The sequence below is a fragment of the Glycine max genome, chromosome 5 (assembly GCF_000004515.6).
Source record: "Glycine max cultivar Williams 82 chromosome 5, Glycine_max_v4.0, whole genome shotgun sequence".
NCBI lineage: Eukaryota > Viridiplantae > Streptophyta > Magnoliopsida > Fabales > Fabaceae > Glycine > Glycine max.
The window spans coordinates 33229055-33244478 of record NC_038241.2 but is presented as its reverse complement, the minus strand read 5'-3'; the positions used below and the strand labels follow the sequence as shown (position 1 = coordinate 33244478).

The following is a 15424-nucleotide window of genomic DNA, read 5'->3' as shown; positions in this document are numbered from 1 at the left end:
TTTAAAATACAAGTATATCATAATAAAATACAAGGAAACATGATATTTTTATTGAGTTTAATTTTGAGATATTGTCAATTATATAGTGTTAACTATTTTACGATACTATAATTAAATAATGTTTCAGATATGTTTTCAATTAAACATATTTTATTATAAAATCTTGTTTGCATTATTTGGTTCTGTGTTTTAAGCATTTAAATGTAAATCCAAACCTAGCAATCATATAATTTTTCTTATAAAGTATACTTAGATTTAACAAAATACCTTTTTAAAAAATACTTTCTCACCTGATAAGTGAGAACTTGATCCTTCGAGATATATTCAAGCACGGTGGAGATATTTAAACCAGAAATTTATCCTAACAATTATATTTTTATATACATAGCTTCTTTTTTTTTGTTAAATGTTAATTACATGCTAAAAAGATTTGAATAGCAATTGGAATATTTTGAGAGACGGCAACTTACTTTGCCTAGTTTAATCTAATGGTCATGACCAAACATATCCATGAGTTCAAACCTTTAGCACCATTAATACTTAAGCTCAAAAGGCTACTAAGGAATAACATTTGGTCTTAGTTATCTTTGAATGGACAAAGGAATAAATTAATCAAGGTTTAGTCCAGGTGTATACTGCGAGTGTATTAAAAAGAAGTATATACTGCGAAACTCAAATATTAACTAAATGTAGGGGTGTTTGTGGGTTATTTAAGGTTAATTTTGGTCAAATTTAAGATATAATCTAATCAAATTTAATTGATTTGGTTTGGTTTATTTTTCACAATTATTTTTAAATTCAACACAATTTATTTGTGAACTGTTTGGACTAACGAGTTATCCATTTAAATTTGATTTTTTTATAACTATTATTTTATATCATGATTTATCCAAATATCCAATATAATTAACACAATATTATCAAATGTTTGAAAATACTAAAATTGATTAATTTCATATCATCAACATAATATTATACAATAAACTAATACAAATTAAAACAAAATATTCTTAACGAGATTTAATATAATAATTTGAATCACAAGTATTTTCTTCAAATTAAATTCTTGTAATATGTTTTGTTACAACCAGATTTGCTGAAACAAATGAATAAAATATGATTTATTAGTATTATAAGCATGCATAAAAATAAATATGAAAAAAGTAAAACAAATAATAATGTACTTGAAAGTAATAGCTTAAAGAGTTTCAACACTAATAATCTCAACACAATCTCGATATTAACAATATTTAAAGTCAAATCAAATAACTATAAAAATTTTGATCCTTGAGTCTTGATCGGATCTATAAATATAAGCCTGTGACCCAACTCATACATAAAAGATTTTAATTGGTTAAGTTTGATTTTGACCTAAATAAATAAATGACACACAACTAAAACTGTTTGAATCAATTTGGGTCAATTCAAATTTAAAGGTTATTCATATTTGGATTTGTAGGTTATTCGTATATGTGAACACTCATACCTAAATGTAATGGCTAGTACAATGACAAAATAGATTTAATTTTAGAAAAATTATGGTTTTAAATAATTTTTGTATTAATGATTTTGTAATAAATTAATATTTTCATATAGTATTTATTTTTTTGAAAAAAGAAACTACAAGTCTACAACTATAACTGTATTTCATTTTAAGTATTTTGTGATCAAATCGAATAATTTATAATATTGTATGTATAATGTATTTTTTGGGTCATCGTAAATTGAATTGTGAAGTGTCTATTAATTTTATTGATAATTAATATTTTTTTGATAATATGTATGATCATATTTAATGAGTCTCTTTTTTAGTCATTTTTTTAATTAATAAAATTTGAATATGATTTCGCTTTTGTGATTTGTTGGTATCTATGATATAAGTAGCTTAATAATTTTTTTTTTAGTTTTGATGTTATATTAGTGTTAAATTTTTAATAACTTAAAAATTATTCTAAATATAACAAAATAATTATATAAAAATTAACAATAACAATTTTTAATTTATACTATCATACACAGTATAAAAAACTATTCGTATTTCCAATACATTCTAATTAAACTTATAAAAGAATAGGAACATGCATGATATTATTAAGTTAAAAATATAGTATAATAAATGAAGTCATATAAAAGTACTAATACAAAAGCAAACAATAGAAATTGTAATTACTTACACAAAGCTTTCCTTAACATTTGCTTTGACTTTTGAGGCATATTTGAAAATAATTATTTTCTTTAAATTCTCTCAATCAAAACAAGAAAATTTCACATACTAATCTTCTTTTTCTTGACCCTCACTGTTATTATTACTATTGACAATATATCTGTAAAAATAAAATAAAGTTAAAATAAAAACTTATTTCAAATTGTATTTATCATATTAATATAATTTTGTTTTTAATAATTTTAATAGATCATATTAATGCTTTCAAAATTTAAACTATATGACAATGGCACATAATAAAAAAATCCTTATTTTTTATTAAAAAATCTATTATTATTATTTTGTGTGTAGTAGTATCTGGACATAGAGAAAAGTCAAGCTTGCGTCACTAGGTCAACAAGCGCAACACGCTTCTCTCTTCCCATTGTTCATGTATTTATTGTTCTCTCCGAAGCAACGAAAACTCTATTTTGTTCTCTTACTCGCGCACCTCTCATTTTCCCACGACCCATTTTCATTTTTCCAAAAAGATCTCAACTTTGCTTCAAACTAGAACACTCCCTCTTTTTACGTTCCCGTTTCATGGGCATCTCTTGGAATCGGGAACCATAGACATCGCCATGGAAAAGGACAAGTCTCACACTCACAGCTTTCTTCACAGTATCGTCAAACACTTCAAATTCGGTTCACCGAAAGGTAATTTCCCTTATTTATTCTTCAATATGTGTTTTAATTTTGTGGTAGTTGAGTTTTCTGATTATACTAGGATTCTGTTTCTGCTCTGTTGTGTTTGATCAGAGCGAAACAATGAAGCTGACGTACACCAAATGGCTGCACAGGAGCAGAAGATCTTTGCCTACGAAACCTTGACAGCTGCAACTAAGAATTTTAGTGCTATTCATAAGCTTGGTGAGGGAGGTTTTGGACCAGTCTACAAGGTAAATTCAAAATTAATCACCAATTTTCTTATTTGTTTTGTCTTAGGTTGCTAGCAAGAGTGGCATAACAAAAAAACCGAGAAAGCTTTTCCCTGAAAATGAATCAAATAATGGTTGGATTCAATAACTTGATTGGTTTGCAGGCATTTGGTTTTCCCCCTCTTGTGGTGAATTCCTCTAAAATGAATGTTTTTTCTATTATTCTATTTTACTGGGTAAAATGAGAACCCAAGACTCATTCTAATTAGTGGAATTTTTGGGGTTTCCTTGCAGGGGAAGCTGAATGATGGGAGAGAGATTGCTGTGAAGAAGTTATCACACACGTCAAACCAAGGGAAGAAGGAGTTCATGAATGAGGCCAAGTTGTTGGCACGTGTGCAGCATCGGAATGTGGTCAATTTGGTGGGCTATTGTGTCTATGGCACCGAGAAGCTACTTGTTTATGAGTATGTTGCTCATGAAAGCCTAGACAAACTTCTATTCAGTAAGTGCTTCAATGCCAACCCTTATTCTGTTCAATAAAAATCACTGATGAAATGAATCCTATTTTTAAAAAAGTTCCTTATAATTAGGGTTGTGTACAAACCATGCTTTTTGTCTGTATAGCACAAAGTTTTTAGATGAAAGATTTGGTGTGCTGGTATTTGAATTGGTGATCATTATTATTTCACGCAAATGAAATGGATTTTAATTTAACAGTTTCAATCAAGATAATTAACTAGAGTCTATATTTTTTAACCATGAAAGATGTGAATTGAGTTTTTCCTTCAACCCAAATTTCATTTGGTCTAGCCGACTGCGGAAATGGACTTTCCGTGCTTACCTTTTCCTTGTGATTAATGGTCAAAGAAATTTTCTTTTCCACCATCAGAATCAGTTTTTATTTGCATTATTATAATTATGCGCCGTTCAATTTTAACTTCTCCGTTACCAAAACCATGGACCGCCACCTATCCTTCTCTACCTTTCTTCAAATAATATATATATATAATATACTAATTTTTAATTTTTGTGGACCCATGATGGACCTGAGACTCTGAAAGAGACTTCACTTGAGACCTTGACTTTAATGCACATAAAATTATTCATTTATCTAATTCATCGGATATCTTGCGTAGACAATAGAAATTTCACGACGAAACTCTTCCCATTCATCTTATCAAAGCCATGACATGACGACTTTTGTTGAATGAACCATCCCTAGTCAATCAAGTACATGGGATAAATAAAAGGTAGCATTTGGGAGTTAGAAGACGAACTTTCAAGCTTGGATCGCACTCCCACTTTCTAAGAAAGATAGTGGAAATTAACTTCCTAAACCTAAACTCTTCTTTTCTAGATATATTAATATTAGTTGTCGTGGAATAGTCACTAATCCCACTAAATCAGATCAATTTAATATTAATTTAGGAATCATGATTACGTGAGGTGCTTTTATTTTTATTTTTTTTATTCGTAAAAATTGAAGATAAATTTACGCACCTTATATCTTGTTTATCCAACTAGGCTGAATTCCCTCAACATCTCTATTTTTATTTGAAACAAATAAGACTGAATCGAACACAAGATTATGATGTAAAAAAACAAACATTATACTAAAATAATTGCCAATTAAATTTATGATTAACATTTGTTGTTGTTGTTGTTGTTAGAGATTAATTAATTGTTTTGAATAACAGTAAGTTGAAATGGATGATGCAGAATCAGAAAAGAGAGAGGAGCTTGATTGGAAACGTAGGGTTGGAATAATCACAGGCGTGGCAAAGGGGTTGCTTTATCTTCACGAAGACTCGCACAATTGCATCATCCATCGCGATATAAAGGCGAGTAACATCTTGCTTGATGAGAAATGGACGCCCAAGATTGCAGATTTTGGCATGGCTCGGCTCTTCCCGGAAGATCAAACCCAGGTCAATACACGTGTGGCTGGAACCAAGTAAGCCTATTTTTTTATTCTTCTTTTTCGTCAAAAGTTTTCAATGAAATTTTCAACATACTTTCGCATAAATAATTGCATGTTGATCCAGAAAATAAAACAAAACAAAATAAAATAGCTCTTTATTCGCGTACCCACTAAGAGTATTAATCATTTTCATGTTTTATTTTGGATAACATGCAAAATCTTTTTTCTTTAATTTTGGTGACAAGTGTATTAATCAAGATACTTATTAAGGATTACTTAGAGTGTGAGTACATTAGCAATATATATATTCAATAATGTAAAATTGAATTTTGTTTTGGAATAAATATATTTCTCTTCCCTGTATCAAGCTTTATTCTTGATAAATTTACACATTAATTTATAACATTTTATAAGTAATACTTTTTTTTTCAAGTCAATTATTAGATTGAATATTTTATGTAAAGTTATAAAATTTCATATAATTTTAAAAATAATCAACATTTTATTTTATCGTAATATAACTGTCATATTATTTGTTTACAAATATTTTATTGTATATTAATATTTAATATTTAATATTTAATATACATTATCATTAAGAAAGTTTGATCGGCATAATTGCACAAAAAGTATATTGCTCGCCCTCTTTTATATATCACCATATGGTTTTTATGTTTCTACTATAATAAATGTTTTTTTTTTATAATAAAAGGCTTTATTTTTTATTTTTATCCTTTTAGGCTTTTAGCATCAACACATGGCACATCATATATCAAATCACCAAATTAAAAACTTACGTGTTGGTTACGACTCATCTTGCATCTATATGATTAGTCAAGTGTTTTGACTGGTTAATACTAATACTCTTTCGTTTCTCATAAAAAAGTAATACTAATACTTGGGAATTATACAGTGGGTATATGGCTCCGGAATACGTGATGCATGGAAATCTATCGGTGAAGGCAGATGTATTTAGCTATGGAGTTTTGGTATTGGAGTTGATCACCGGCCAACGAAACTCATCTTTTAATTTGGACGTGGACGCGCAGAATCTGCTAGATTGGGTAAGAGTCTTTATTATTATTTTTTTCACTTCCTTAGTTGTTTCTTTATCACCAAAATATTTGTTGTATTCTTTTAGAAAATAAATGCGTCTCATTGACATTTCCATAAGTTTTGAGGACTTTTTGTTTGATCAATTGATTAATTATTAGTAGCAACTGGTCATTGGACATTGATTGATGATCTTTTCAGTCTTGACAAAAATAACTCTAATAACCTCAACACCCCCAAGCTAACTTCACCATTACGGCATTACCTCATGGCCACATAATCAAACTGCATCTAGAATTGCCATTAAGAACTAGACCAAATTAAAAAAAAATACCGAGCACAATTTGATTTTTGCCTTACCGTGGTTATAGGCATACAAGATGTTCAAGAAAGGGAAGAGCCTAGAACTTGTGGATTCTGCATTAGCATCTAGGATGGTAGCTGAAGAAGTAGCAATGTGCGTTCGGCTGGGTTTGTTATGCACTCAAGGCGATCCTCAGCTACGCCCCACGATGAGGCGCGTGGTGGCGATGCTGTCGAGGAAGCAAGGGAACATGCAAGAACCTACGAGACCAGGAATACCAGGTTCAAGATACAGAAGACCACCTAGGAGACACTCCGCATTGTCTTCCACATTGGGTACCTCTGGTTCTGATTCTAGTAATAATGATAATACCACGGTTACTACTAGTGCCACAGGGACTAGCTCAGCTACTGCAGAAACAGACCCCAAAGGGAAACGTCCAATGCGGGAGGCTTAGTTAGCTTAGTCTAAGTCAATGTAAATACTCAATTCTTATTCTTTAATTATTATGTAATCTCTCATCACATGCTGCTGCTGTAATCAGGGAAAAGGGTGTACAGTATACATATTTTTACGGTTTCTTTCAAATCCTTTTCTATTTTGGATTTGAACCATTTTGCTGTAAATCAAAGAGGTCTCAAATCAATTGTTTCATACAGAATGGCACTAGTAGTGTAAATTTGCTTCAAAGCTTTCATTCGCTTGATGGCCTTTATATCTCAAAAGTCGATTGTTAGCCTAATTATATTTTACTATAAGGCCCATGAGGATACTTGCTTTCGGGAAAAAATAGTTTTTTCCTTTCTAAAACATAAATTAATAGTAAAAAAATGCCAGAGAAAAATGGTAAAAACATACATTTTAAAAAATTTCTTTTAAAAAAAAAAGTTTTGCCCGTAAGTTCTATTAAGTAAAAAAAAAAAAAATAGTAATAAAAGGTAAACAGAATAAACATTCAGTTCAACAACAAAAAAAAGTAAACAGAAAAGGGGTTAAGCGAGGAAGACTGTGTAGAAACTAGAAACCCTAGAGAGAGAGAGATGAGAAGAACTCTTCTGAGAAATGCTACTCTCTACACTCGCAACCTTCTCCATCAGTCGGCCCCTGCATTCGACGCTTCAACTCGTCCCCAACTCAGACTCTTCTGCTCCAATGAAACCCCCCCACCGGTTCCCCAAATCGACGACGTTGACAACAAAGGTATATCAATCTATCTCTTTCTTCTCATTCTAACGGCGTCGTTTTACACCATCCATTCACCATTACCGTTCAATTTCCCTTGGCAGAGCTGAAAGCGCAGATCGAGAGCTACTTCAAGGGCGACGAGCAGGTGCTTCCGTCGATCATGGAGACGATTCTGAAGCGGAAGCTGTCGGGAAAGCACGAGGACACCGACGACGAGCTCATGGAGGAGCTCCGCATGCGCCCCCTGGACGACGTTGACGACCGGGACTTCGAGTCTGACTTCGAGAACATTCACGATACCGACGAGGAGATCGACGATTTGTACAACGCCAGGGACGTGGTGATGAAGAGGATGGTGAAGGACGAGTACTTCAACATGGATGATAAAAAGTGGGATGACATTGTTGAGGACGGGATCAAGCACGGGCTTCTTAGGGACACCAAGGAGTGCGAGGAGATTCTCGAGGATATGCTCAGCTGGGACAAACTCCTACCTGGTACACCATTCTCTATTTTTATTACAAATTAATGCCAAAACTACACTCATTGATTAGGATATCCATCTAAGTTTTGTCTAACTTGAAATTGGGGAAAACTTGATTTTTGATTCCATTTCTTGTTGACATCTGATAGAATTGGGCCTAGAAAGGCCCTAATATTAGATGATACCATTTGTGTGGTTGATATTTCTTGTAAACCCCCTATTTAACATAGGGGATGTGCTGTGTAATAGATCATCAATGAAAGTATGAGTTATTATTTTATCTTCTCTCTTAGTTTTGGTAGAATGATAGGAGTAGTGATAGAATAGTTACCTTGCAGCTATCAACATGTCAAAGTTATTTCACTATTACTGATAATCCTGTTGTGTAGGGAATGATAATTAAAGGTTAGAGGAGAATGTAGGGACTAGGGAGTGTAGTATTACTATGTAAGTGTCTTTAATTCTGATTTCTCGTGAAGAGTGTTTTTCTTTTTTTTTAAAGAATTCTAGCATGATCCCGTCTATGTGTTGATTGTTACTCTGTTCTAGGCTAATCAGTTCTGTTTTAATGGGTATTGTAGACAACACTAGATCTTTTTGTGTTATGCTTGACATTTATTGCACGCTCCAGCTGAAATTTCATGATTTGCATTTGAGACTGTTCTCTGTGCATTTTGAATTTTAGTGTAGTTGTCAATTGCAGCTTTAGAAGTGGTTTAAGTGATGTTGTGCTAATTTGCTGATTTGGTTATGTCTTATGATAGATGAGATAAAACAGAAGGTGGAAGTAAAATTTAATGAGCTAGGGGACATGTGTGAAAAAGGTGAACTTGAACCTGAAGAAGCTTATGAACAGTTTAAGAAGTTTGAGGATGAGATTGTGGCAGAATACCTGGACAAAATGGAAAAGGAGGAGGCTCCACAGTTTGATGATACTACTGTGCCGGATAAGAAAAAGGACTTGGATGATCCACCGGGTGAAGGTCCAATTCTGCGCTGGCAAACCCGGGTAGTCTTTGCTCCTGGTGGTGATGCTTGGCATCCAAAGAACAGGAAAGTAAAATTGTCTGTTACTGTGAAGGAGCTAGGGCTTTCAAAATACCAATTTCGCCGTCTCAGGGAATTGGTTGGAAAACGTTATCATCCAGGGAGAGATGAGCTTACAATAACTAGTGAGAGGTAATGTTCTATCTTCATAAACATTCATTCATGTATTATTCAATCTTATAGCACCTGGGTATGGGCCTTTACTGGAAGCAGCCACATTTTTTGAAATGTTCTTTTCCATATTTTCAAGGTTTGAACATCGAGAAGAAAACAGAAAGGACTGCTTAAGGACCCTTCTCCATCTCATTGAGGAGGCAGGGAAAGCTAATAAACTAGTAGATGATGCTCGATCCTCATACGTAAAAGAGAGGCTTCGTGCCAATCCAGCTTTCATGGAGAGGCTGCATGCCAAGTCAATGAGGTTGCGAGAATCTAATCAGGTTCCTGCTTGAGGTTTTCAGATCTGATGTATGAATTATTGAAATTCACCTGCCATAATTTTTTATTGCTCCCTGGTTTTTTGTATGAGTCTTATCTTGGGTTCCAGCTGCAGAAAACAACCTCCCTGCTTAGAGGGTAAGGCCTCATACATCTGATCCTTCCTAGACCCCACAACTGCAGGGGAGACTCATGCACCGGGGTACCTCTTAGTCATATCTTTCGTATTTAGTGCTTGAATAATGGATAATTTTTTTTACCTCTTGTTAGATATTGTATGCTAGTTGACTCAAATGTTACATTTTTGTGGAGTAACATTGATCGTAGAAAAGGCCGGATGACCTCCAACTGAAGCAATGGATTTCAACATTTTATATTATAACCATAGTTTACATTGATCAATTCTATCGTGTTTTTCCATAAAAAAGAGAGAATAGCCACCTCACTCTGTAACATGCAGAATTATGAGTATTAAACAATCTCTATTTCTCTGCTACTCCAGCCCATACTTTGTCTAAGTAATCAATAACATGTCATCCGTCTTAAATTTAGGGTGCTTATTTCATTTTAAAGACCTACTTATACTATTGGGACCTAAAGGTAGAGGAAAAGTATTTAGGGATAGTTAGAGAGGGAAGGGTCAGTTAGTTGAGAGAAGTGCTATCCTTCGGAAGGGATAACCCAAAATTCCTCAGACCAATTTTTTAGTGCCACCTGTCAATTCAAAATAGTTATAAAATATTTCCTTCGGTCTCAATTATAAGAACAAAAATCTTATTTACATTAAAAAATTTAATCACATTTAATTGTATTAATCTCAATTAGAAACTAATTTTTTTCTCAATTTATTCTTCATTGGAATTTGGTTTTAGGAATAAAAGAGTTATTGGAACTAAAATTTCAATTAAGTGAAAGATATTTTAATGATAGAAGCATTAAATGAGATAAAATTAGTTGAAATTTCTTATATTTGAAATGAAAAAATGTGTTTTTTTTTGCTTATATGTGATATTAGAGGGAGTATTAGTTAATTTTAATTTTTCCTAGTTTTTCCTTTTTTCCAAACTTACCCCTTAGTCCAATATGCAGACTGCAGTCCGTTTTCTCAGTTGAATTAAATCCCGATTCCCAAATGCATTCCCCCATTTTCAGAGTGAATTTGCTTTCCAGCAACTCCATAAAAAATCTTCTCCTATCCATTTTTCCAGCACCGTTGTTCCAATTAGTTCAACTCCACTCTTTCCCAACGGAATTCTGTGCACCTTTAAAATAATTCAGTTTGGTTTCCACAAACTGTTTTGCAGTTCAATTCAAGTGAACCACATTTGCAGTTGGAACAATTCACGACAATTTAGTTCAGTTCGAACAACCAGAACTTGACTACTTGAAGCTATGTAGCAATCACCATCACTATCTTCACTGGTGTACTTCATGATACAAGAAAATAAGCTCTGGAAGGTTGCACATGTTTCTGTAAAAAATAGGGCAGTAAGTTGACAAAATACGAAAATTGTAAAAATAAGGTCACATGTGCAATGTTACATTGACAACATACAGGAAGCAGTAGCCACATAGATAAGTTTTAAAAAATCCGAAATATTGTTGTCCAAAATAAATCAAAATTCAATACTGAATGATTATATACAACGACCAAATAAAACCAATAATTAAAAAAAAAATGGGGTGTGCTTGGTAAGGGTGAAAAATGAAGGAATGAAGAGGAAGTGACTATTTGACTTGATATTTTAGACAAAGCACACATCTAGATACATCAAATCTGCACTCCTTTAGTTCCATTATATTTGTCCTATTTTCCCTTCTACCAAGGAATCCTATGAAATATCGATCATAAGCACTACATCAAACATAATACGCAGACTCTCAAATACTGTGTTCAATTGCCCTACACCCCACAAACATTTTATTCACTCTTCCAATCATATCCAAATACAAATCAAAACATGAGATTCTGCACAACTGCGGCGTACCAATTGCAGAAACACTCTTTTGTGACTCTCCAACCACTTGACAACACTTCGATTGAAGCTGTCAAAATCCAATTCAAAAACCAACTTACTATAATGTTGTAACCCATGTTTCATTAAACATCAAATAATTCACTCAAAGAAGTAAAACAAACTCAACGAGCACTTAAAAAAATAACTTGAATGCTATTTCTACTTAAAAATGTGCAGCACCAATGCAATTTCTATATCAACTTACTATAATGAAGACTACAACCAGATGCGCCTTTCTAATTCATTTACTTCTCAATTTTCCCCCCTTTTTCTTTCATCCAGCACAACATAAAATCCATTTAACCATTTTACCCTACACACACACAGTGGAATTGAATCAATGGACACCAAGGGTTAAATTTTGTACTTGAACCGAGCCTTATCGCTTCAATTTAATCTCTTTCTACGGCTGAGATTCATTCATTATTTCAAATGTACTAATATTTATTTAGTGCTTGAAAACGAAAGATATGACTACAATTATAAGAGGTAAAGAGATAATATCAAACCTTACATGATAAGATATCGTTAGTGACAAAAAAATCAACCATAAAAACAGAAAAATTAACAACCGAGTCAGTATCTAATATGAAGTATAATTGCATAAAATAAAATGTAACGTCAAAAATGTGATCCGAATTTCGAACCAGTACCTAAAACTGGCGCTTTAGACCAATTCAGCCATCTTGACTTTCGTAAGGAAGTTTGTAAGAGTTTTATTTAGATTATATAAGCCATATATCTACAACTGCATATGACTTTCTCCTTCCTTAGTTATTATCAGTATAAAGAATAAAGTTATCTTTTCATTTTTATTAAGTGACACCGCATGTGAACTGATGACTATTTATGGTGTTAAATTGTTTAATCGAAACAAACCAAACATACTAAACAAAATAGAAATGGGGAGAATCTATATAAAAATATTAGTTTTTTTTTTGTTTATTTGAGAAGAATAATAGGAAACTTCTTTTTATAGGGTATATAAGGAAAACTTTTATCCCCAAACATGAAATGGGGGGAGAGAGAAATATCTCTTTTTATTTTTTTGTTTCTTGAAAAATATTTTTTTATAACTAAATAAATAAATTTTATTAGATTACATTTAAGACCTATGTATTTTTTACATTGTCATTCAATCATAAAATATTATGAATTGTAAGTTTATTAATTTTATATTTTGATAATGTAAAAATTCTTACATTAACTATGTATCAGCTGTAAAGATTAAACCTAAATAAATTTATGTTCAGAAAAAATAATGAAATGAAGGTTTTTTTTTAAAATTTTTTTTGAATATTTTTATATGATTTATTTATTAATTTTTAATCTCTATTTGATTTATCCAAATAAAAATAGAAAATTGCCTTCATTTATTTTCTTCTTATTTCTTACTAATTAATACAAATTATATTTCTTTTATTCTATTTTATTTTCTCTCCATTTGAATTCTAGTCCAAACATTTTCGCATGGGCCAACTTTTGTTTTGCCAACCTTGACTTTGCGCCACATATATTTGGATTGTGAAGCTTGAAATGATTGAAGTGGGTCCTGCAACTTAGGAGAAATGATTGAAGTTGATATATATATCCTGGCACAGTAAACCACTTTCCCAGTTTGATAATAGTGCTTTCACGTCTTAATTAGTAGCATTTAATCGTAAGCCATTTCAACAAGTTCCTACTCAAGATAATACCTCCTCTCATATTTTCCTTCGAAAATAATCATGTTCTAAATACAATATAATCAAATATTAAATATAAACACATCTTCTAATAAAAATTCAAATCTTAGTTTTCACATTATAAAAAAACTAATTTCTTCTTCTATGGTACCTCTCTCACATTACACGCTTACTTAAATTTGTCTCAAATTATTATTATTTTTTTAAAAATAAAATATCAATTATTTTTCTAATAATACTTATTTAAGTAAATTTATAATTACATTCTAACTTTTTTTTAGTGATAATTCTTTTAATAAAGAAAATCATTTTAATATAATAATTTAAAAAACATTTTAATGTTTATACACTCACAAATGTAAAACAGTTTTATATTATTTTTCAATCACAAATTATTATTAAGTTATTTTAAAATAATTATTTTAAAAGTCAATAAATTTATCATACATGATGAATTATAATTGAATAATTATGCAAATTTTTTTACACAATCAGTATACAACATTGTTTCTCTTTTAAAAAATATATACTATTGCCTTAAAAAGATAAACAATACGAGGCAGAAAAATATTCAGTATTTATGGTGAAATAAAATTGTGGAAGCTAACATGGCCCGCAGTTTGTTTGTGAAGCGAGCCTTGGATTCTCATAGACAAATCTTGGCAGCCCAATGGTCACTTTCAGGTTTCAAGTTTTAACCATAAAATTAGCATTATATTCGTGTAATTATAGGGCCATTATGGACTTGGGAGGCTACAACTGATTCAGTACTTTCATTATAAAGCAATAATTATTCAACTTATTGGCCAATGCGTGGATGTTTGTATTAGAGTAAAGAAATTACCACCTTTCTAGATAAAGAGGAATGAAGGTAGTAGTACTATTAGAGTAAAAAAATTATATAAAGGGATTATTAATTAAAAGTAAAAGGAAATTACACACTACTGTTATCTTGAGGTTTATTTATGACATTAAACTTTAAACTTATTTAAAATTTACCCTCCACTCCGTTTATATCAACTTAATAATAATTTTTAACATATGTTAATAAAATCCTCTATTTAACCAAGGCTAATAAATTAATTAGCATTCAAAAAAGCCTTAAATATTTTACACCATATCTTTTTTTTAACTTTTCAAAATTTTCTAAAAAAAATTAGCTGATGATACTTTTCAATTTCCCCCCTCGTATTAATATTTTAAAAGCTTAAATGATGTAATATATATATATATATATATATATATATAAATTAAGCAATAACCTCGTTTCTTAGTTAAAAAAACTAAATTAAACCATATAATCCACTATAATACCGGGTACACAAATTTAACAACTCATGTCTAAAAGCAAAAAAATAGGAGCAAAACTAAAATTCAATGTCATATTTATACAGGAAACAAAAAGCTAGGTATAAGAACTCAAAACTCTCTTTTACAAAATTGATTTTGGATGAAATTAATTTTGAAATAAAATAATTTATATTGTGATGTTTTATTTTTAAAGTATGCTAATAGTAAAACTTTACATGAAATTCTTAATCCAATACACAAATTACCTAAATTTATTTCAATTTGAAATTAATTTTTTACTCAAAATTAATTCCTCAATATATGGAAGACTAACACGTAAAGATTTACTTAAAAATATTATTTTATCGTGTTGTTTAGAAGATGAAACGTGAATCGCAACATCTAGTGAACAAGGAAACGATAATGTCAAAATTATACACTGTGTCTTTTTGGCACTGCAAAGAGACACAACTGTGGAAGTATTAATATTATAATTCATTTCTATTAACTGCTTAATCAAAAGTTATTGTCATCAATGATGGCGAACGAGAATCGTTGCAGTGTTGGTGAGGGGTTATTAATTAATTAAACAGTTATAATGATGGCCTATCTAGACCAAAATATACTTAAAAGTTGGTGTATTTAAATACAATACATGTAACTTTTAATTTTTTAATTGTTAATTAGTATTATTATGACATTAATTATTAAGAAACTAAAAAAATATTTATTTTAAAAATCATAGAATGTCATAAAAAATCATAAATAACATAATTTTATATATTTCAATAATTTTTTTCTCTTTTTACTTATATTTTTCTTTCTAATTAATTATTTGAGCTTAGTTAAAGTGATACGTGTAACTGAACCACATATTTAATATCTAGAATTAGTCTAGTCAGCTAGCATTAAGTG

General features: G+C 30.8%; 2 protein-coding genes across 3 annotated transcripts; both read left to right on the top strand.

Moving 5' to 3' along the window:
• Window positions 1–2628: 2628 nt before the first annotated feature.
• On the top strand, window positions 2629–7020 carry LOC100810930 (cysteine-rich receptor-like protein kinase 10). 2 transcript variants are annotated; one of them, XM_003524095.4, is made up of 6 exons: window positions 2629–2860; window positions 2963–3102; window positions 3376–3586; window positions 4804–5038; window positions 5919–6069; window positions 6430–7020. In XM_003524095.4, the coding sequence occupies exons 1-6, from the start codon at window positions 2785–2787 to the stop codon at window positions 6817–6819; spliced, it is 1203 nt and encodes a 400-aa protein (XP_003524143.1). In that variant the 5' UTR covers window positions 2629–2784; the 3' UTR covers window positions 6820–7020. The 2 variants fall into 2 exon arrangements, with proteins under 2 accessions (XP_003524143.1, XP_014631147.1); XM_014775661.3 differs by having other exon boundaries at window positions 2706–2860; window positions 2931–3102.
• A 295-nt stretch (window positions 7021–7315) lies between these two features.
• Window positions 7316–10012, top strand: LOC100500426 (DnaJ-class molecular chaperone with C-terminal Zn finger domain-containing protein). The gene is made up of 4 exons (NM_001250960.2): window positions 7316–7562; window positions 7649–8044; window positions 8796–9210; window positions 9329–10012. Exons 1-4 carry the CDS (start codon window positions 7403–7405, stop codon window positions 9528–9530), a joined length of 1173 nt encoding a protein of 390 aa, NP_001237889.2. The 5' UTR covers window positions 7316–7402; the 3' UTR covers window positions 9531–10012.
• The last annotated feature ends 5412 nt before the right edge of the window (window positions 10013–15424 follow it).